General features: G+C 36.0%; 1 protein-coding gene and 1 pseudogene across 2 annotated transcripts in view; one reads left to right on the plus strand and one right to left on the minus strand.

Moving 5' to 3' along the window:
* CAPZA1 (capping actin protein of muscle Z-line subunit alpha 1) overlaps nucleotides 1–22,305 on the minus strand; it is a 49,089-nt gene that overhangs the window by 8,014 nt on the left and 18,770 nt on the right. For both annotated transcript variants that reach the window (XM_036122576.2, XM_036122569.2), the window contains 6 exons: nucleotides 17,634–17,697; nucleotides 15,230–15,281; nucleotides 11,938–12,001; nucleotides 5,926–6,132; nucleotides 3,090–3,169; nucleotides 2,419–2,497 (listed from right to left, as the gene is read on the minus strand). In XM_036122576.2, the coding sequence (XP_035978469.1) occupies nucleotides 2,419–2,497; nucleotides 3,090–3,169; nucleotides 5,926–6,132; nucleotides 11,938–12,001; nucleotides 15,230–15,281; nucleotides 17,634–17,697 (546 nt within the window). The remainder of the gene's footprint in view (nucleotides 1–2,418; nucleotides 2,498–3,089; nucleotides 3,170–5,925; nucleotides 6,133–11,937; nucleotides 12,002–15,229; nucleotides 15,282–17,633; nucleotides 17,698–22,305) is intronic.
* Nucleotides 17,967–18,049, plus strand: LOC118554859 (U4 spliceosomal RNA; annotated as a pseudogene).

Genomic DNA, 22,305 nt, shown 5'->3' on the forward strand with positions numbered 1-22,305 from the left:
CTTACATATTTGAGACAGGTGTCTCAGAACCCATCTGAAAGAAGGAATTATGCAGGGCACATCTTTTTTTGTCCAAGAATAAGGACTATGCAACTGGTTTGAACTTCTATCATGTGTCTTAAGAACTAGAACATGAATAGGAATATAGAATAAGGCCGCTAAGGCTTGCTGTTTATAAACTCAGTTGAAAATTCTAAAAATATTGACTTCATTATCTAATACACCAATGACAAATTAAGCTTAAACTCTGAGGGTTTCCTTTTTTTTAATTTTTAAAAATTTTTTAAAGATTTTATTTTTAAGTAATCTCTATACCCAGCACGGTGCTTGAACTTACAACTCCGAGATCAAGAACCAGCCGGGTGCTGCAAACCCTGTTGTAAAACGAAACTTTTTCTTTTTTGGGCAGGGAAGGGAACAAATCATTTTACTGAGGTGCTTAGGGGGAGGAGTCCAAGGGCTGGGAGGACAATGACATCAGATATCCTCAATGAGATCCTTGGCCAGGATCTCCCCAGCTTCAAAGTTGCCAAAAGCAATAAAACCTTTCTAGGTCTCATCTGCTAATAAAAATTTCAACATGACTATCATCAACATAAATCCTCAGAAACTGTTGACTTCCCAGAACTACCCTTTTGCCTATAGAATAACCAAAGGGCTAAATATCTTAGTGACTTTTCCAAGTAATTCTCACTCTGATTTTTAAGATATGTATATGAAGCAAGCTTTTCCCCAAGGTGTGGTGAGCCAATCTGGTTAGAAGGTGTAAATAAGGTCTGGGTACTGACCCCTATTTGAAGTCTTATCAGAAACTATCACCCTTTATGATATGTACACTTAATTTATAGGTTTGCATTTGCAAAGTTGAAACACAAGCAACTATTTCCTTCTAGAAGAAAATAAAGTTACATAAATTTATAGTAAGCTGCTCAGTTAATGCTAATGTCACAGTTACGGGAGATCTAAAGCATTAGGCTACTCATATATACGGTTAAACAGAAATAGAATAATACATATGTTGTCTTAGGTTGGGCTCCCCCAGAAGCATACCCCTAGACAAAGATTTGAGAGGAAGTAATTTGGGAGGTAATCTCAGGAAGGACTAGTAGGGACTGTGTTACTGAGACACAGAAGGGAAGGAAGTGTTATAGGTGCATTAATGAACAGGTTATAGCTGGGCCCTGGACTCTGGAAGACTTAGCAGAACATGCTTCAGAGTTGTCCGACCTAACAGGTGAGGAAGCTGGCATATTTATCTACCAACTCTGGTATGTCACTACAGATTGCTCTAGAGCTGTGAACTTAACATTTCTAGCTTGCCTCATCTGAGTCGGGCATGCTCCTGTGGCTAGAAGTTCCCAGGAAGAAAGCTGCTGTTACTTGTAGCAGGGAGCTATCCTGAAAAGAGTGGGTACAGATGATATCTACCACATATGCTCTGATTAAATTATACCATTTAAAAAGGCAGCTCTTGCTAATTGTTATAAAAGCAAGACTTAACGCAATATAATAGAGGTACGATTAAATACTGATTTTCTCAGTTATCATTAACTTTTAATCTGACCTGAGAGTTAGCTGGGCTTAAGAATTAAATCACCCTCAATTTGAAAGTCAAATCTCTGCTAGGATATCAGAAGACTTTGACCCAGATAGGCATCCAATGAATTAACAAGCTCCTTATTCATCTGCCTATCTGTTCTGAAACAAGCATTAGAACTCTGCTCAGCTTGGTTACTTATATTCCATACATGATGACACTTGGCAATTCTCTCTAGTTCCTCTGTGTTATTTACTTGATTTTAAAACCTTCTGTTATTACTGTAAAAAACAAAACAATAATCCCATTCATGTAGCTGTTTTCAGAGCAAAGAGTTCAGTTTTATGTCTATGTACACACTTAAATGAGGTAATATACAAGAGACCCTAAGTAAGTTACAGCAGCTGCTAGTCACTTAATAATTGTTTTATTCTTTCTTAGAACTGCTATTTTAAAAAATTATTGTTATTATTATTATTATTTAAGTAGGCTCCATGCCCAGTGTGGAGCCCAATGCAGGGCTTGAACGAACTCACAACCCTGAGATCAAGACCTGAGCTGAGATCAGGAGCAGATGCTTAACTGACTGAACCACCCAGGTGCCCCCAGAACTGCTATTTGATAATTCCTGGAAAAACCTTAGGTTATCTTTGGAAGAGAAAAATAATAAGCAAGCAGTACATACCACATGACTATCCTTTATCAATCCAGAATAGCTCTTTTTAACTACTTCCCCACAAAGGAGGCTATTTCTATTTACTACCGTTCATCTTCCTTTGCATCTATCTACATATAGTTGTTCCTTACTTCAAATACCAACTTCCATGTTTGTTTTCAAGATGTGACATTTTAACATGGCCTATTAACATGTGGGGTCTCACCTGAATCTTAAGTACTCCAACCACCTGGGCTGTAGGTGGTGTGATGGTGAACTTCCACTCTGATCTCCAACGACCATTCCTATTAAAACACATACAAGACTGCATAGTTAGCTATTAGCCCAAGAAAGAGGTGATTTGCCACTAAGGCAGAGAATTTGGGAAGGGGGGGGTAAAAGTCATTTCCAGTTTGACATATCTAAGGCTCTGTCTACTCAAATATAAGTCTATATTCAAGTGCCTAAACATAAGCCTTTTCTAAGTTATTTTGACTTTCATTTTTCAATCTTGGAATAGAAAACCATGCCTATACTGTTCATGGGAGGCTCTTCCACACACAGATGGATGGGCTGCTGAGTTTTGCAATTAACTCACATATTATTAACCAAACCCAAGTAAAACTCAGATTTTCAACTAGGCACTTTATTAATCAATCACTTATTCTCACTCGATATTAACAACACTTTTTAAAAAGATAGATTATAAAATCTCAGAATTGAAAGGAATCTAAATGTTCATATCTAAATCCCTCGTTTTACAGATGGGGAACTGAAGTCTCTCAGTCAAATAAGTTATCCCAAACTAGTTAGATTAAAAACCAAGTTTCAACTGCTGGTTTGGTTTCTTTCCAATATAAATTAGATACAAATAGAAGAGAACATCTGCTTTCTTACCAGAAGTTTTTAGGCTGAAACTGGTGGCTTTCAATACATGCAATAATGGTCTGTTGCCCATCTATAGTTTTAGCATAAACCTATTGTTAAAAAAAAAAAAAGTTAGACTCTGAAAACATATTTAATCTAAGTGACAAACACTGTACAAAAGCAGCATACTAAATTCTTGGGGGAGACAAAGAATCAGGCAGGATGAGCTTATAACTCACAAGACTTCATGGGATGTGAACACAGAGCAGAACATGTTTAGTTCCACAAGAGACCATGACACAATGAACGCAGAAGGAAATACTACTCCTGACTAGGGGTACAAGGGAGATGCCGGTTAGGCTGGGCCTTACAAGACAGGTGAGATACTCATAAGCAGAGACTGAGAGGGAAGATGAGTAAACTGTTCAGACAGGAAACTGGGGGCTTGTTCAGTGAAATGGTGATAATCCAGGATAGTAGATTTAAGTCCTGTAGTTGTAGATGTAAGGTAAAAAGTCTGGACATTATTCTACAGGCAACGGACAGAACCAAAACAATATAACCGGAACTAAACGAAGAATAATATTGGTATACAGGATACAATGGAGGAAAAGCTGAAGTTGGTTAGGAGGCCAGAGCATTAATCTAGGCAATATGTCAGGGTAGTATCAGTGGGTATCAGGATGCAGAAGCATAACCAAGTCTAGCAATATACTGCAAGTGAAGGGCAAAAAAGGGGAAAGAGCCAAAGTACTTGCACGCTGAGATGACCAGAAAGATAGTAGTGTCATTAACAAATTGGGAAATTCAGCTAGTAGTTAGAAACCCCAACTGTTCCTTAATGTGGAAGAGGTGAACAGAAATGCAATACGAAGGAAAAGCAAAAAAAACAAATAGTGCTTTACAGTCCACAAAATGTTTTCATGTTTACTTTCCCTATATTGAATAACTATGAGCTTTCAAGAGAGAGAAATACAGCAATGGGGAATGCATACATTTACAAAGGTAGGGGAGAAGAAAAGAAGTAGAAATAGAATGAGTAAAGGGTGCTGACAGAGCAGTCTAAGCAAAAGAGAATTTCTGGAAGTAGCTGGTTGGTCTCAGTGTGAAATAGCATATGGAAGTCAAGGATGAAGAAAAGGATACTGAATCAGGCAATTCAGGAACCATCAATAACCTCAGAGAGAAATTTCTGTAAAGACTGAAGCCAAAATTCACAGGGTTAAGAAGTAGATAGGTAATGAAGAAGTGGCACTAGTAGGAGCAGAATGCTCCCAGGTGTGGTTATGTAGCAGAGAGAGATAAGGGAAGGAAAGAAGTGAAGGAGAGTGAGGAGGAGCAAGAGAGAAAAAGAGAAGAGAAGTAACTTACAGAAATTATTATGACTGAGGAAAAGTTTGTTCTCCTTAAGGACAGGAGAAATAAAAATATTTCTAGGTAAAGAGAAATGTATCAGATAGGATAATATAAAATCAAGAATAAGGATCCTTCTTCCTAAGATTAAGTACAGTGGAAGAGGGAAGACTGCTGAGTGTGGAAAGAAGAGAAAAAGATTTCATGTCAGTCTTACTAAAATGTGGGGGATCAGAAAGATGCCTAAGGACAATGGGAATGGTTTGGAACACGCTATATAGAAAACATCATAGGGAATATTGAGGTGACATTAAGAATTACTAAGCAGGAAAGCTCTGAAGATATAAAACACTTGGGTACAGTAGACACTGTTAGAACAATTCCATGGCTTTCTGTAGCTCATATGTTAGCTAAGACAAGTGAGAAAAGGACAAAGTAGGGTTACTTGGTGTAGAAGCTCTCCAAATTAAGAAGAGGTAGTGCCAAATTTTAAATAGGTAACAAATGTTAAGTAGAAAATACATTTAGGATTGCAAAGTCAATTTCTAAAAGAGTGTGTGTCATGTCTTCCTTTGCAATACTGGGTTGCAAAATGGAACTGTACTTACCCACCATAATGGGTTTTCTCCGTTATTTAAAAAATAAAAAACAAAAAACATGTAATAATAACAATATCCAACATTTAGGCAGAGCTTTCTTTGTGCCATTTTCCAAGCATTTTATATGCATTATTAGCTCATTTAATCTTCACAACAATCCTATGAGGTAAGAACTATTATTTCCATTTTGTAAGTGAAAACAGGCACTGAGATGTTAACTCATTTGCCCAAGGTCACATAGCTAATTAAGTGGCAAGACAAGGATTCAAACCAGTTAGTACGGCTTTAAGTAAGGGCTCTTAACCGATATTCTATCACTGCCATTTAACTCATCATTATTACATACTGAAAATATTCTAATAGACATTTTTTAATCATATCTGCAATTTTACAAAGGAAAAATCACGATAGTCAAATTTAGCATTTTTTAACATCAAGAGGTAGGAAAAAAAAGTCAAATTACCTGATTAAAAAAAATAGTTCAAATAGTTTTGACAATCCAATGAAAGCATGTAAACTATGTAAAAAGTAGCCTTCTATAAAAATGCCTATACCAAAAAGTCATAAATGTGGCAATAGCTGTCTTGACAGTCTTAATTTACTTTCTCCCCATGTCTAAAGATGTTTAAAAACTTTTTTTGATGGGTATAAGGCAATTTCTGATGAATAAATAAGACAAAGGTGAAATAGGATGCAATGAAATTTAAAATTTTTATGCACTGGGATTTTTAAAAAGAATTTTCCATATAAAATTTTCCATTCATACAAACTCTTTCAAAAATGAGTTAGGGAATAAAATACAGAGGAGACTCTAAGAAGAAAGAAGTGATATTTGCCTGGCCAAAGCCCCCAAAGGATAAGGTAAATGTAAGAAATAAAACATTCTTTAATAATGAAGCAGGCAGATACTTAACAGTACAGAAGCCATTGGAATAATGATCTTTCACATAGGTCCTTAGAGCACTGTCACAGGATTCTCTCCAAGACTTCAGACCTCCATCTACATCCTCTGGCTGGGGGTCACTTGCTTCTTTCCGTAAGTGATCAAACTTAAAGGAAATTTTGTTTCTTGGATCTAAAAATCTGCTATTCCCCAGGTCACCATGTTCTGTAATTAAGACCTTCCAAAGAATAATTACAAATATGAGTAATTGTAAAAAGACAGTTCTTGTCAAATTTTACAAAACAAATAAAAATTCTGAAGACAGTTAACTTTTCATTTAGACTTGGGTTTCTCTTCCATATTGATTTTTTAACAAAGTCATATTTTTTTTTAAATTTAATTTTATTTTTTAAGTAAACTCTACCCCGAACGTGGGGCTTGAACCCATGACCCCAAGATCAAGAGTAGCATGCTCTATTGACTGAGCCAGCCAGGTGCTCCTCAAGTCACATTTTTATTCTTTTTTCTTAAGATTTATTTATTTATTTATTTGAGAAAGAGAGAGAGAGAGGTTGGGGGGGGAGAGGGAGACACTCAAGCAGACTCTGTGCGGAGCCTAACTAGGGGCTTATCTCACAACCCTGAGATCACGACTTGAGCTGAAATAGAGTTGGACGTTCAACCAACTGCACCACCCAGGCGCTCCTCACATTTTTATTCTTATAAAAATATTACATTTATGGTTAAGCCACCTCTAAACCACAACATTTCCCCATCCTACCATTCATTTCTTGGTTTCTGTCTAATGTATTGCCAATGTATATACCTTATACATAGCTATAACAATAACTTATCTGTACACTTTTATATTCTTTTTTTACATATTTCATAAAACTTCCCCAGTCATTATACTTAGCATTTAAAATAGGTAATACATTCACATGGTTCAATAATGAAAAAATATATATAAAGTGAGATCTTTTTCTCACCTTTAACTCCTATTCACCAAATTCCTAATAAATTTCCTCTTCTCCACAAGGCAATTGATTTTATTAATTTAAAGCAAGGGTCAGCATGGCAGGTGCCACTTGTTTTTGTAAAGTTTTATTGAACACAGCCCTGCTTGTATGTTTTTGTATTGTCTATGGCTGCTTTCCTGCAATAGCAGGGTTGAGTAGTCACAACTGACCCCGTCCAGCAAAGCTGAAAATATTTACTCTCTGGCTCTTTAAAAAAAATTTGCCAATCCCTGATATATTCTTTCAGAGTTTCTTTTTTACAAATATAAGTATGAATATGTATTCTAACTCCCCACCCCTTTCTTTAACTCAAAAACTAGCATACTATACTATACTTAGTGTTATGGTTTTTTTTTTTTTTAAAACTTAATATATCTAGAAGAACTTTCCCGATAAGTACTCTGAGAACTTCTTTGTTTTTGTTACAGTTGTATACTACACCATTGTATGGATATACAAAAATTTATTCAACCAGTCCTCTATTAATGGATAGTTGGGTTGTTTCCAATCTTTTGCTATTATGAACAATACTGCAACAAATGTCCTTGTATGTTCATTATGTACAAATTATGTATGTGTGCCAAGCACTCATGTGAGATAAATTCTCTGAAGGGGGACAACTATGTCAAAGGGAAAAATGTATTCATAATATGGACATGCATAATATAGGGTGTCATACCAAGTTACAAGCACATCATGAATAGAAATTTTAATTGGCATTTCTTTTCATTTTTTAAAGTCATTTTCTAGTTGAACTCTTTATTAATTAGGCAGATAAAATTTTGCATGTGTCAAGTTTCACTTATTTTTTCCTAATTTCCCATTTGTCTTTTGACACATTTACCATTTTTAATAATTACACATAATTTCACAATAGTGACATACCATAATATACTTAATCATTTCTGAATTGAAGGAGGTTTAAGCTACTTACAGTTTCCATTATCGAGAGCCACTATAAATTCTACCATAAATAAAATCTTCTGCTTAAAAAAAATTCTTTGGAAAGAATTCCTAGTTTTGAGATTCCTGTCCTTATTACTAGACTAACCTTTAAAAAACTTGCTTATAATGATGGTGGGAACCATGAATGTAACTATTTCCTTAGTCTTACCCTCATAAAGCTTTCAAAAATCATCACAATTCTGTAACTTTCATAACTAAAAGGTAAATATATTCACATTAAATTTTAATCTGCATTTCCTTAATTACTACTTCTGGGCGATCTAACACTTGTCTTTCTTTTCTCTTTTTTCTTTTTTTTTTTTGATCTAACACTTTTCTAAGTATGCTTTGTTATTTCCCACTTGGGTGCAAGTGGTTCATGTCTGTTGCTTGTTTATTCACTGAACTCTTGGCATCATCCTTAGGTATCTGAATAACCTCTTTATCTATTATGCTTGAAAAACAGATCTACTCCTTTTTAAATCTTATTTTTAAGCCTTTTTATTATGCAACGGTCACTTTCTTTTATAAACTTCTTTCTTTTAAGTTTTTATTTATTTCAGTGCTCTCTACATCCAATGTGGGGCTGAAAATCAAAATCCTGAGATCAAGAGTTGTATGCTCCACTGACTGAGCCAGCCAGGCGCCTGCCTCCTTTTATGAACTTTTCTAATGTTTCATCATTACTTAAGTTATGATTCCCTTTCCATTTCCTACTAAATTTTTATGTTTTAAAAAAATATTTTACATTTAAACTCCACCTGGAATTAATCAAAATGTACAGTTGGCACTGGAAATCAAAGTTAGATTAATCTCATAAATTTTATCAATTGTTTCCTTTTCCCTTCTGTTTTATGGTACTTAGGGGCTTTCTGATTGTTGCCTTGTGTCTTTCATTAGTCTTCTTTCATTTGTTTATCTTGATCAGAATAATCTTGTATGGTCTATTTTTCATAGGAATTGTATGAAATCTATTTGAAAAACAAAGTTTCCGTATCATTTTTCTTATTCAGATAAGCTTTCCATATTATTTATACTTCTTATTCAGAAACATGGCATTTAAATCTATTTAATTTTCTATTTATTTCCTTGATTAAAGTGCGTGTGTGTGAACTGTATTGCAGACTTTTGCTAGTTTCCAATCCAAATCTATTCTCTCCTTTCCCTTACTAACAAAACTGCAAAGATTTTCAAAAAGACAATGTTAAAAAAAATGACACTTTCCAGCTAGGAATGACAGAGTTAAAGGAGTTCTGTCAATAACTTATCAGTGGAAGTTGCTTCTGGAAAGGCCAATAGCACTTTTTCCAACTTCCTCTTTTTCCCTTCCTGGAACATGGATTCAATGCCCTGAAATGGGGCAGCTCTCTTAAAGAGCATGATAATGAGGGGTGCCTGGGTGGCTCAGTCGGTTGGGCGTCTGCCTTCAGCTCAGGTCATGATCCCAGGGACCTGGGATGGAGCCCTGTGTCAGGCTCCCTGCTCAGCGAGGAGCCTGCTTCTCCCTCTCCCCGCCTGCTTGCGAGTTCTCTCTCTCGCTATCTCTCTCTCTCAAATCAATCAAGCTTAAAAAAAAAAAGAGCACGATAATGAAAACGACACCTATGGAAGGCGGAATAGAGAGCTGGAAGCAACTAGGATCTCTGATGACATGGTGAAGCTACTGTAACAGCTCTAATATTATCTCTGGACTTTTTTTTTTTTTTTAATTTTTTATTTATTTGCGAGAGAGAGAATGAGAGACAGAGAGCATGAGAGGGAGGAGGGTCAGAGGGAGAAGCAGACTGCCTGCTGAGCAGGGAGCCTGATGTGGGACTCGATCCTGGGACTCCAGGATCATGACCTGAGCCGAAGGCAGTCGCTTAACCAACTGAGCCACCCAGGCGCCCCTCTCTGGACTTCTTATATGACAAAAATCTCTACTTAGTTAACCTACTGTAGTCAATTTTTATTATATGCAGGAGTGTCATCTATTTTATTTTTGTCTTATTTTTTCCTTTGTGAGTATGTGTGTTTTATGGCAGCTACTTTATTTTTTTCAAAGATTTTATTTTTAAGTAATCTCTATACCCAACATGGTGCTCGAACTTAAAACCCTGAGATCAAGCACTGCATGCTCTACTCACTGAGACACCCAGGCGCGCCCCTATGGCATCTTTAATAATTTATACATCTTTCCTTGTTTTAGTGTCCAGTAATGGGTTTTTGTTGTTGCTGTTGTTATGGCTAAGAATGCAATCTCCTTTTGACTATATTTTAAGCTGGCTACTACTGGTACCTGGGAATGTTCTTATAATGTGTATCTGGACACATCTTATTATTTCAATAATTCCTCTCTATCTGCAAGCAATTTCTATTTTTTCAGTATTTATCTTTTACACTTGTAATTAATCTATTTTCATTAAAATTCAGATAAGCAAAAATATAAACCAAAACAAAAAAATATATATATAAACCAAAACAAACAATAAGCAAAACAAAATCTAGTAATCCTGTAATTCCAACACACAGAGTTAACATTTTGGTGTATATTTTCCCACATTTCTTTTTCTATGCACATGTATGTATCTTATAGTTTTGATTCTTAAGATGCATATGTCCTCCCATGACTTAACATTTCATAAAATGGGATTCATCTTATACTTGATGGCATCTTAGGACTGTGTCATAGTTTAATTGGCAGTGTTTTTTCTTAGTGATACATAAAATAATGGTGCACTTTTCACAAAATTTAATATACAATGATTCTGGAGTGCTTCGGTGGCTCAGTTCATTAAGTGTCTGCCTTCGGCTCAGGTCATGATCCCAGGGTCCTGGGATCGAACTCCACATTGGGCTCCCTGCTCAGGGTAGAGCTTGCTTCTCCCTCTCCTTCTGCCCCTCCTCCCCACTCATGCTTTCTCTTTCTCTCAAATAAATAAATAAAATCTTAAAAAAAAAAAAAAAAGATGCACTGATATATTAAGTTCACTTATATATCTATTTCAAAAATAAACTAGCACAATTCTACATATGCTCCTTTATGTTCTAGCTTAATATATCACAAACATCTTCTCAGGTCAGCATTTCCAGATCAGTATTTATACTGGTTTTCAATGACTACATGGTATTTTGGTCTACAGATAATTAATTTAATGTTGGGCATTTAGATTGTTCCCAACTTTTCACTATTATAAACCTTGCTTCAAATAATCTTTTTAATACATTTACATACTTATTTTCCTAGGAGAAATTCTGCAGGTTTATGGGTTCAAAGAAGATTGAGACTTTTATTTTTTATTTTTATTTTTTAAAGATTTTATTTATTTTTTTGATAGAGACACAGAGAGAGAGGGAACACAAGCAGGGGGAGTGGGAGAGGGAGAAGCAGGCTCTCCGCTGAGCAGGGAGCCCGATGCGGGGCTCGATCCCAGGACCCTGGGATCATGACCTGAGCCGAAGGCAGACACTTAACGACTGAGCCACCCAGGCGCCCCGAAGATTGAGACTTTTAAAAAGCATTTGGTATTTAGTGACATATTGCCTTTGAAGTGTACATTAATGAATTTGCAAAAGTCCTGTCATACCTGTTCAGGCCTCCTTTATTTTATATAGAAGGCAATAATGTGAGGATGATGATTACTGAAACAACATTTACTGAACACTTACCATGAGGACTATGGCCAAGGGACTGAAGCACCTCATTACAGAAAAAAATGTCATACAATGTTAATAACTATGATAATAATGGAAATATTTGCTTTGTTCCTCTATTTAAATAGGGATGCCTATTTTCCTATACAATGTCAAATTTGATGTATCATGTTATTCTCACCAAGGAGAATTACATACAACTATAAAATCTGTGTAAAACTCAACTCTTATTTTCACTATTTTATTAGGGGCAGCTCTCTTTTCCAGTCAAAGAAACTCCAAGTATTACGAGAGAGAGGAAGAATTTCCTAATATGTAGAACATTTACAAAAGCTATGAAAACTAAGACATGAATTTATTCAGCATCTTATCTTCAGACATCTGCTTTGGTTTCTAAGATTTCTACTACCACCCAGGCACAGCCTACCAAAATGAACAGTCATTACCTGATCTTCATATCCTTCTATCTTCACAGGTGTGAACTGATCCATGTTATACTGGGCAAATGCACTGTTTTTTAAAAAGTAAAAAAAGGAGGGGGGAAGAATTATATATAAATACAAAGGTAATTCACATAACAGTGAAAGAGAATGTGAAAACACTCTCTGGTGCTCTTTCCCTTTCTCTCTAGGCAACTGGTGTTTTCCTAATGCCTTCCAGCTTTCTGAAGGAACTCTTCTCCACAAAGATCTCAGATGTGCCCTATACTCTGAAATTACCTTTTCCTCTCCACCCCTAGGCTCCAATATAACTCCCCCTTAGACTATTCCTAAGTTTTAAGAAATCCAGTTTTCATGAATTACCAACAGTTTTCATCATTTAGACAGAAGCTTTCAGTAATTCAAAAAAATCTTCAATTGATGCACATTTTAGCAATGCTGTCTTCTTTATTCTGGGCTCTCTAAGGTAAGGCAGGTAGGAGAGACCACAATTAAATGTACTGGAAGACATCTGACATGAGGAGAGGGTGAAGTAAGAGTTGAGCATGAGTCAAGTCTCCGATGAGAGTTTAAGGCAGAAGAGATTATCTGAAAAGGGGGATATGAATAATCAAAGTGCATGCCTAATATTATTGTTTACTTGTCCAGTGCTACATTTATAAAATTGCATTTTCAATGGCTCCCTAGTACATCTTACAAAGTAAGCAAAAAGGTAAAGTGAAAAAAAATGGAAATAAGCTGCAGTGTAAAGAAGCATAATACACTTACAAAGTATCAGTCTTCTCAGAGAATTCTCTTGCCAAGGGAAGAGTTAAACACCTCTCCAGCCCAATTTTAACTTAGTAAAACACCTACTAGACCACTATTTTTAAGCAGACTATTAAATTCTTCCTAGACCTTTCAAGAGAAACCAAAGAAACAAATACTTAAAGCTAATCTTCAATCTTTTCATTTTAAGTTATTGTTGTGCTTTTTAATTAATCATTTCCTCAGAACACCACAACCCAATTAACAAAATGAGTCCTCAACACAGTAGTTCTTCAGAAAGGAATATAAATTAAGTGTTCATGGAAGTGGATTTTTTTTTTTTTAGAAAAGCTTAAGGAGTAAGGAATAAATAAGTATTCCATTCTAAAATACATCCTAAGATTATAGATTACAAATAACAACATCAAAATTTGTTAACATTTAATCCAATCTCAAGAAAATGGTATTTCCATTCTACCATTTCTGTGGGCCCAAAACTTGAGATCATCTTTGATTCTTCTTTCTCTCAAATTTCACATGCAATCCCATCAGCAAATCTTAAAGGTTCTACCTTGAATACATATTCAGAATCTGATTCCTTCCCATCACCCTTACTACTACCACTCTAGTCCAAACCACCGCCATTTATCTCTGAACTACTGCAGTAAGTCTTCTAACTACTCATCTTCCTTCAATCTTTGCCCCCTGCATAGCAACCAGTGATTATTCTAAAATATAATCTCATCGAGTCATTCTCTGCTCAGAACACTAATAATCTGCCCTCTCTTTCACAATAAAATCCTCTCTTTAACATGGCCTACAACACCCTAGTTAGTCCAGAAGGGCTGGGAATTATCAGAGAATGGTTCTAGGGATCGAAGCAAAGGCAGAAATCCAGGAAACAGTAAATCCGAAGTTGTTCAGGCCTCCTTTATTTTATATAGAAGGCAATAATGTGAGGATGATGATTACTGAAACAACATTTACTGAACACTTACTATGAGGACTATGGCCAAGGGACTGAAGCACCTCATTACAGAAAAAAAAAACCTGAATTTTTCATCCCTGTGGAAAATCAAATATTTGGGCATAAGACAGTTCTCCTTTAGTAAGAATGTTCTCTGAAAATCTAGAATCTATAAGAAACAGAGTATTTATGAAAACAAAGCTTTATTGTCAGGGCAATTAAAGCATCTGAACTAAATACCAAGTTCTACTGTTACTCCTAATTGGAAATGGGACAACAGGCTTAAGATACAATCAGTCTTGGGTCTTGGCATTCCACTCCCCCATCTCCTCTTCAGCAGTACTTTATCACGTGAAGGACAGAGTAGATTTATTTTGGGTAGCAGGATATACTAAGACCAATATATGGCAGGCAAGGAACTTGCCCTTGAAATAGTGAATTCCTTATTATTAGAAGCATTCAGATTGGATAATCATCTTTTGACAAAATGTAGATGAGGTTCTCTCAATGATAGAGCAGAGATAGACGGGTTGAACTAGCAAATCATGAATGCCTTTTTCTATGGCATTCTGTGCATCTAAGAGAAACCAGCATTAGAATGTATCTTTGGTGTGTGCCTAAATCAATGTATAATTAGAGTATCATTCATGATGACAATTATAGTGATGCTGTACAAATGTTAGGGTTTGCAGAATCTGGTCCCAAAATGAGGTTCAAAAGAGCAGCATGGACAGGGCAGAAGATGACTGTTTCCCAGGTAGCAGCTCTTAAGACAGTTTTCTATAGCTAAAATCTAAACCAACTGATTATCACACCAAATGCTTTTATGATAATTATTTGTTGCTCTACATCAAAATCCTTGTCCCATCCTCTTTACCCCACCCTTTCCCAGTCATTATCCTTTTCCGGTTTCCTCTTTACAAAGGAACTCTGGGCCAATTACATAGACAGTAACTGAAAGAGAATTTTGTATGTAAAGGAGAGTAGTGATAAAGCCAGATAACAGGGGGCCTTGAAAGCTAGACAGTGTTTAGATTTGAAGAAAACAAAAACACACATCACTGTAATGTTTTTGAGGACAAAGATAAAATGAAAATGGTATTTTCATTTAATTAGCCTGATAGTGATAAGGAATCAATGACTAGGTTGAATAACCATGCTATTATTCTACAGTTAATTCTATTAAGGCACTTTATGAATATCTACTATTTTGTGGCAATTTGAGAACATTATTCCTCAATAGCAGCCTAATTTTTCTATAGCTAGCATTTAAAAAAAATTCAACATGAACTAAAAGGAGTATAGAAGAAACCCTAACAGCTCATATTAAGCTCTGCTTTAATAGGGAAGATCTGGGCAAAAAGAAAAATAAAAAAAAATAAGATCACATATAATAAGTTTAAAGGAAGTAAACAACATGGCATGTTTTCTCCAAGTAAAAAAATACAACTAAAACTGCTAAAACCAACTGTTTTATACTGAAGTATTCTATTTTAAACTTAGTTTTCAGGGTACAAATTTATTATCAACATAGTTTATCCAAAATTAAAATAAATATATAAGTGGATCTTGAAGGATACTTACTGTGCTGCCCCTTCCCTGAGGAGATTGTCATTATTAAGCAGTAGCCGGACATCTGAGGAAAAAACATTAAAAGATGCTAAAATATTCAATAAAGGACAAACTTCAGAAATTTTTTAGTATATGTGCTGCCGAAGCGAGCACAAACTTCAGAAATTTTTTAAAAATTGGGCTTTGCAAAGTTAGTTTTCGGATATATGTACACATAGAAATTCTTTTTATTTTTGTAAATATTTTTGACAGAGAGAGAGAGAGAGAACACACAAGCAGGGGGAGCAGCAGGCAGAGGGAGAAGCAGGCCTCCTGTGGAGCAGGGAGCCCCATGAGGGGCTCCATCCCAGGACTCTGGGATCATGACCTGAGCCGAAGGCAGATGCTTAACCGACTGAGCCACCCAGGTGCCCCTACATAGAAATTCTAAAAAACAAAATGAACAGATGCTAATGTTCATAAATTTGCATGTAATTATTTGTGGTACAATAATCCAACAATAACTTCTCAAAGAATTATTCATAGCAAATGAAAAACATGGTTTAAAGAAAGTTATAGTTAGGACTGTTAATTTTGTATCTAAAGAATCCTTTAAAATGAGATTAAGAATTGGAGGCTTTTCTATTAACATCACACCAAGAAAGCTGGGCAAAATTCAGTCAGTGGCAGTGCAATTGGCAAATATATTTTTCTATGAAGCATCTAATGTAGGGGACTATATCCTTTTAAAAAGCTGTGTGTCAAGAGTCTAGTCACTCTTCTTTTGGAAGAGAAGGGTCCTTGTCACATAAGAAACTACCAAGCATTAACTCCAACAGGGAAGACTAATCATAAGCCAAAGGCCATTGACTCTTAGGGCTTCTGAAAGAAGAGGCTGGCGGAGGCCAGTGTGTAGCATGCCAGTAAAAACCAGCCCTCATGCCATAAGTAGCTTGCCAATTTTTTTTTTTTAGTTGCTTGCCAATTCTTAATCTAATGCTTTCATATCAATTATTCTCATGATATTCCTGTAAAGTACATTCAGTTGTCAGAAATAAAACAAGGGACTTCTAACTACAAAGGCTATTAATTTTGTTAAGACAAGAATTTATTTGAGCTAATCAGCTGGATAAAGTTCAAGTCGTAGGAAAATTTCCTAAAAGCTCAGTTGTTGAAAATTTGTATTTGGTTGATACGGAAAAAAGACCAGAGAAAATAAGGCTGCATTTGTTTCTCTTGCTATTAGTGTTCAAAATCTACAAATAACTCTATAAGGAACAATGTCTGGATTTATTTCTATTGTATTATTTACTCCTTATAGTAAATGTTTATATGTTCTCCTGGTTACTCTTTCTCTACATCATTAATTTTTATCGGTGGAGATTACTGATTGTTCTATGATGTATGGGGCTCTGGACCAAGTACAGATGAATATCACATAGTTCCTCTTAAGTAGGTAGCCATCTAATGTAAAACTAGAATTTCAAAATAAATGTTTGCTCAAATGAGCCAAGATGCACAAAGAACTTTACAATGAATTTAACAACTTAAAATGGGATTGTAGGGGCGCCTGGGTGGCTCAGTCGTTAAGCGTCTGCCTTCGGCTCAGGTCATGATCCCAGGGTCCTGGGATCGAGCCCAGCATCGGGCTCCCTGCTCAGCAGGAAGCCTGCTTCTCCCTCTCCCTCTCCCCCTGCTTGTGTTCCCTCTCTCGCTGTGTCTCTCTCTGTCAAGTAAATAAATAAAATCTTAAAAAAAAAAAAAATTAATTAAAAAAAATGGGATTGTAATGATTGATTTTATCATGGAGTTCAAGATGCCTCATCTACATTTTTCATTCTATATTACATTAAGCCAGTGAATAGCACAGAAGGTTATAAATGTATTGGAACAGTGGTTCCCAAACTGGCTGTGACTCAGAATCACCCAGGAGAACTTGATAAAACAGATTACCCAATTCCACCTCAGATCTAATGAATGAGAAATCTTAAGAGGATGGTAATGCTGGAAGCTGTATATGTAACAAGCTTCCCAGATGCAGTAAGTTCAGCCCCAATGGATTTAGAAAGTGTCCTATATGTATTACGGGCACATCTTGAATGAAAGCACTGCAGAAGCTTAAGCTATGACTTATAATGATAGATATAAAATTATGAAAACAATTTAATATTGCTTCTCAATTTAATCATATTAAACTACTTTAAATCATTTCTCACATAAGATAGGTATCCTAATTTATGGGTTAAGAATTTGCTTTTGACTCAGACCTAGGTTTGAATTCTTGCTCTGACACTTGACTAGCTAGGTGGCATTGGATAAGTTATTTTCACCTGTTTGAATCTTGATTTCCTTAGCTATAGCTATAATGTGCTGTAAGGATTAAAAGAGATAGCTTATACGTAATTAAGGAGAGCTTAAAATACTAATATTTACTCACCATTGAACACTTCATTAAATTCCCCTGGGGGCGCATGAGTGATGAATTTAGCAGCTATGCGTACCTAAAGAGAAATAAATAAAATAAGAGTAATATATAAAAGGAGAAGGAATTAACAGATTACAAAAATTTCTTCACATTCCTTGAAATAACACTTCCTGTTTAAACCTTTACTGTTTAGTAGCAAAATTTTTTTTCACAAAATACCCGAAAACTTTTATCATCAATATAGGTTGTCCTGATTTGGGGATATCCATGCTGCTTTGATTTTTAATTTTTCTTTAAAAAGTTGAATAATCTGTTTTTGGTCAAAATACACTACAGTCATAGCTTTGCCCAGTCCAGTGGCAGTATCATAGCCAATGAGGTTTATCTGAGGCACAATTATTGCTAATTTAAAACTTTTCCCAAAATATACCACAGTCACAAAAAGAGAAAGCTATGATCCTAATCTCTTATAAACATTTAAGCAAAACTAAATAAAATATGAGTAAACTGGTAGGATACCAAATTGTGTTTATAGTATTTATCCCAATGCAAGGATGGGTTCAATACTAATAAATCATATAAAGGAGGAAACCCTTGCGATTCTCTTAACTCATACTGGGAAAAAAAGACAAAATTCAACACTCAAATATCATAAAACAACAACAAAACTACTAATTCTGGGTAGGAATAAATTTCTTTAACTTGAAAAAGGATTATCTACCAAAATTCTACAGCATACCTAATAATGATGCAACAATGCAAGCAGTGTCCCTAATTTTAAAAACAAGACAAAGATGACTTCTATCACCTAAACTATTAAATGCTGTCCTAAAGGTTCTAAAGAATACTATCGACAATATTTCTTCTAAATCCCTCTCCTGCCCCCTATTGCCATTCTACTTTTCTGGATCTCCTATTTGAGATGGATGCTGAAATCTTTGGATCTAACTTGCATATCTCATTTTTTTCTCCTATATTTTTATCTTCTTTTGTCATTTTATACTTTATTTGGCGAGAAGGCCTCAGAGCTCCATTTTTCAATTCACGAAAATGCTCTTCAGTTATGTCTATTTTGCTATTCAGATAATTATTTTAACTGTTCTACTTTTAATTTCCATGACTTTTATTTTTGTGTGTATAATAATCTCTTGAGTCTCCTTGAGGGTATTAACTACACTGACTTTAAAGTCTTGCTCTATGGACTGTTTCCTAAGAATTTAGATCTACTTTTTGTTTGAGTTTGGTGCTTTTCTTTCGTAGCACTGGTTTTCCACAAATGTTTGGTGTTCCTCCTTGAATTTAATTTAGCTTATCTGTTCTGTTTACCTGCAATTTGTCTCCAGTGATTATAGGGGAGGGAAAGAGTAGACTCGCTGCTGGGTATGAGCAGATTAATTTCTGAGTGAGCTTCATAAGGGCCAGAGGCTACCTGAGGTATTGCCCTGCCTCTCTGCTCTCAGTGCTCATTCTCAACGCTATATATATGTATTTTTTAAAAAGATTTATTTATTTATTTGTGAGAGAGAGCACAAGCAGGGGGAGCGGCAGAGGGAGAGGGAGAAACAGGCTCCCCAAGCAGGGAGCCAGATGTGGGGCTCGATCCCAGGACCCTGAGATCATGACCCAAGTCTAAGGCAGATGCTCAACCAATTGAGCCACCCAGGTGCCCCTCAATGCTATATTCTGAGGACAGATGCATTTCTGTCTGTAGTTTAGGCCAAATGGGAGAGAAAAGAGGAGCCAAGTGGTACAGTTAGCTTACAGAACAGTTCCCCAATTAATCTACACCAAGACTCAGAAGAGTCCTTTCTTTCTTGCTTCTTAAATAAAGTTCTTCCAAATGGCTCCCACTTCCATAACAGTTTTCTTTAATGTGTTTTGGGTTATGATTTCTTCTGATCTTACTTTTGCCCCCTATGTATTTACCATTCTGCTTTCTTTCTATGAAGAACTGCTAAAAAATTTTGGTCCAATGATGGCACTCTCACTTTTCAAACAGTTACTAGTTCATTTCTCCTCTCATTCTATTTTTCCCTACTCTTTTCAAAATTCTAGTAAGGTTTGGCATAAAAGGTGAGGTGAAACCATGTGCTCAGTCTGCCATATAATTTAATCTCTTAGCTCTCATCAAGTCAAATGTGACATACAAAGAATGTACAAACCCATTTAAAAGAAAAAATAATTTGGAGTATCATTTTGCATTATACATATGTAATTATGATGTTAGCAATAACAGGACTGACCTCAAATGAGTCTCGCAGTATAATTCTAACACACTATGACAGAAAGAATGTTGAAAATTCCCTAATTTTTGATGTGATAATGAGTATGAAGATGATTCAATTCACTGATGAGGGGCAAAGAGGAACATGATATATCTATCTACCAATAAACTGAGCCCTGCTTTCTAATAAGGCATCCTCTGTTGACTTCTTAATTTCCTTCAAACAATTTTAAATTCTTGCTGACCCAATCAAATTAAGGCTACCATCAAAGTCAAACCATTCTTAAAAAGAAAAAAAGACTTTCAAGAGTCTTGAAAATAAGGCTGGGAACTGAGAAGAAAATAAGAAAAAGACAAAAAACACTTTACAACTTTAGGTTTATATGGAAAAGAAAAGCTAAAGCTGTCCCATGGACAAACTTATTTCTTTGTCAAGATAGACCTACTGACTGGGGCGTCTGGGTGGCTCAGTTGTTAAGCGTCTGCCTTCGGCTCAGGTCATGATCCCAGGGTCCTGGGATCGAGCCCCGCACCAGACTCCCTGCTCAGCGGGAAGCCTGCTTCTCCCTCTCCCACTCCCGCTGCTTCTGTTCCCTCTCTCGCTGTCTCTCTGTCAAATAAATAAATAAAATCTAAAAAAAAAAAAAAAAAAGATAGGCCTACTGACTGATGGAGCAAGGTACACCGGAAACCTGGATTCTAATTACTGGCTGTGTTGGTCCATTAACTAACTAGATTTGTCATTCTAGAAACACTACTAACCTTTTTTGGTCCTGAATTTCCTCATTATAATCCAATTCCTAAAAGAGATGAGAAGATCTGCAAAATTTCTTTGAGCTATAACTCTACCTGATTCTTTAAGACTTAGAAAACAAAACCTATATGTGTGTGGAAGCAGAGGGGAGGAATCCACACCACAAACACTTTATTTTTTTATTTTTTATTTTTAAAGATTTTTTATTTATTTATTTGAGAGAGAGAATGAGATGGAGAGAGAGCATGAGAGGGGGGAGGGTCAGAGGGAGAAGCAGACTCCCTGCCGAGCAGGGAGCCTGATGCGGGACTCGATCCCGGGACTCCAGGATCATGACCTGAGCCGAAGGCAGTAGCTTAACCAACTGAGCCACCCAGGCGCCCCCACACCACAAACACTTTAAAATATTCTTATGTACATAAAGTTTGAGAACCCTGCCATGACAGGGTAATTACAGATAATGTATTAGTTTTCTGGGATGAAAACTGGTGGAGATTGAGAGGAATACTCCATAAAGCTCTTATATTAACTAACAATAAAAAGAGCGGTTCTAATTAGGAAATAAGAAATGCTGCTCGACTCATGAAAATTATACTACACAGGGCTAACAGTTCCCATATGGATTGCCAACTGTGTATATTTGCGTTGGCATGTGCAGTTAATCATATTTCTGTCCTCATCAACTGTTGCTGTCAATCACTCATTTAAGAATGAGTCAATCACTCATTTAAGAAATTAGTAAACCTACTTCGACAGCAAACCTATAGTCTATTTGTGGCAGTATTGCGGCTATGGTCTATCCCACTTCTGTCCAGGTGCTTTTCCCATAACCCTTACATAATTGTGAAACTCCCTTCAGTCAAGAAAATTTAAGTGTTTGTAGTTCAAGGACGACACATACGTAGTAATACAGCAAGCAAGAATTAAAGGCTACAGTGAGGCACCAAGAAGATGTAATCAACTCTACATATGTATATAAGGAGGGGTGGGGTGGCCTTTAAATACAGTGATGTATGAGCTGGATTGAAGGATGAATAATACCAATGAGGGCATTCCAGTCAGAGGAAACAGTATGTACAAACTAAGACAACACAGTACAACAAACTGAATGTAGATATTTAAAAGATTTACAAAATGTAAAATAGTCCTACTTTTCCCACTAATTCTTTTTTTGTTTTGGAAAATAAAGCTTTTTTTTCCCCCCAAACAAAATACCAATCATTTATATTAACAGGTAATAATTATGTTTTTAAATAAACTAATGCCTTAAAAATCTCTTAAATTTTAATATTTAGTAAATAGATATAAGCTACATAAATAAAAACTTGATTCCTAAGAGTGTAAAGGAGTCCCGAGAGCAAAAACGTCTGAGAAGGGGCACCTGGGTGGCTCAGTCGTTAAGCGTCTGCCTTCGGCTCATGGGATCGAGCCCCACATCGGGCTCCCTGCTCTGCGAGAAGCCTGCTTCTCCCTCTCCCATTCCCCCTGCTTGTGTTCCCTCTGTCGCTGTCTCTCTGTCAAATAAATTTTAAAAATCTTAAAAAAAAAAAAAAAGTCTGAGAAGTGTTCTGTTGACATAGGTTGATGTTTATCATACGCTGTTGAGTGAAAAAAGTTCACACGATGTATTCCCGTTTTATTAAGAGTAAATATATTTACATACAAGTATAGCTACTAATTTTAATTAGGATTTCCTCTGGTATTAC

Source organism: Halichoerus grypus, chromosome 5 (genome assembly GCF_964656455.1).
Source record: "Halichoerus grypus chromosome 5, mHalGry1.hap1.1, whole genome shotgun sequence".
NCBI classification, from domain to species: domain Eukaryota; kingdom Metazoa; phylum Chordata; class Mammalia; order Carnivora; family Phocidae; genus Halichoerus; species Halichoerus grypus.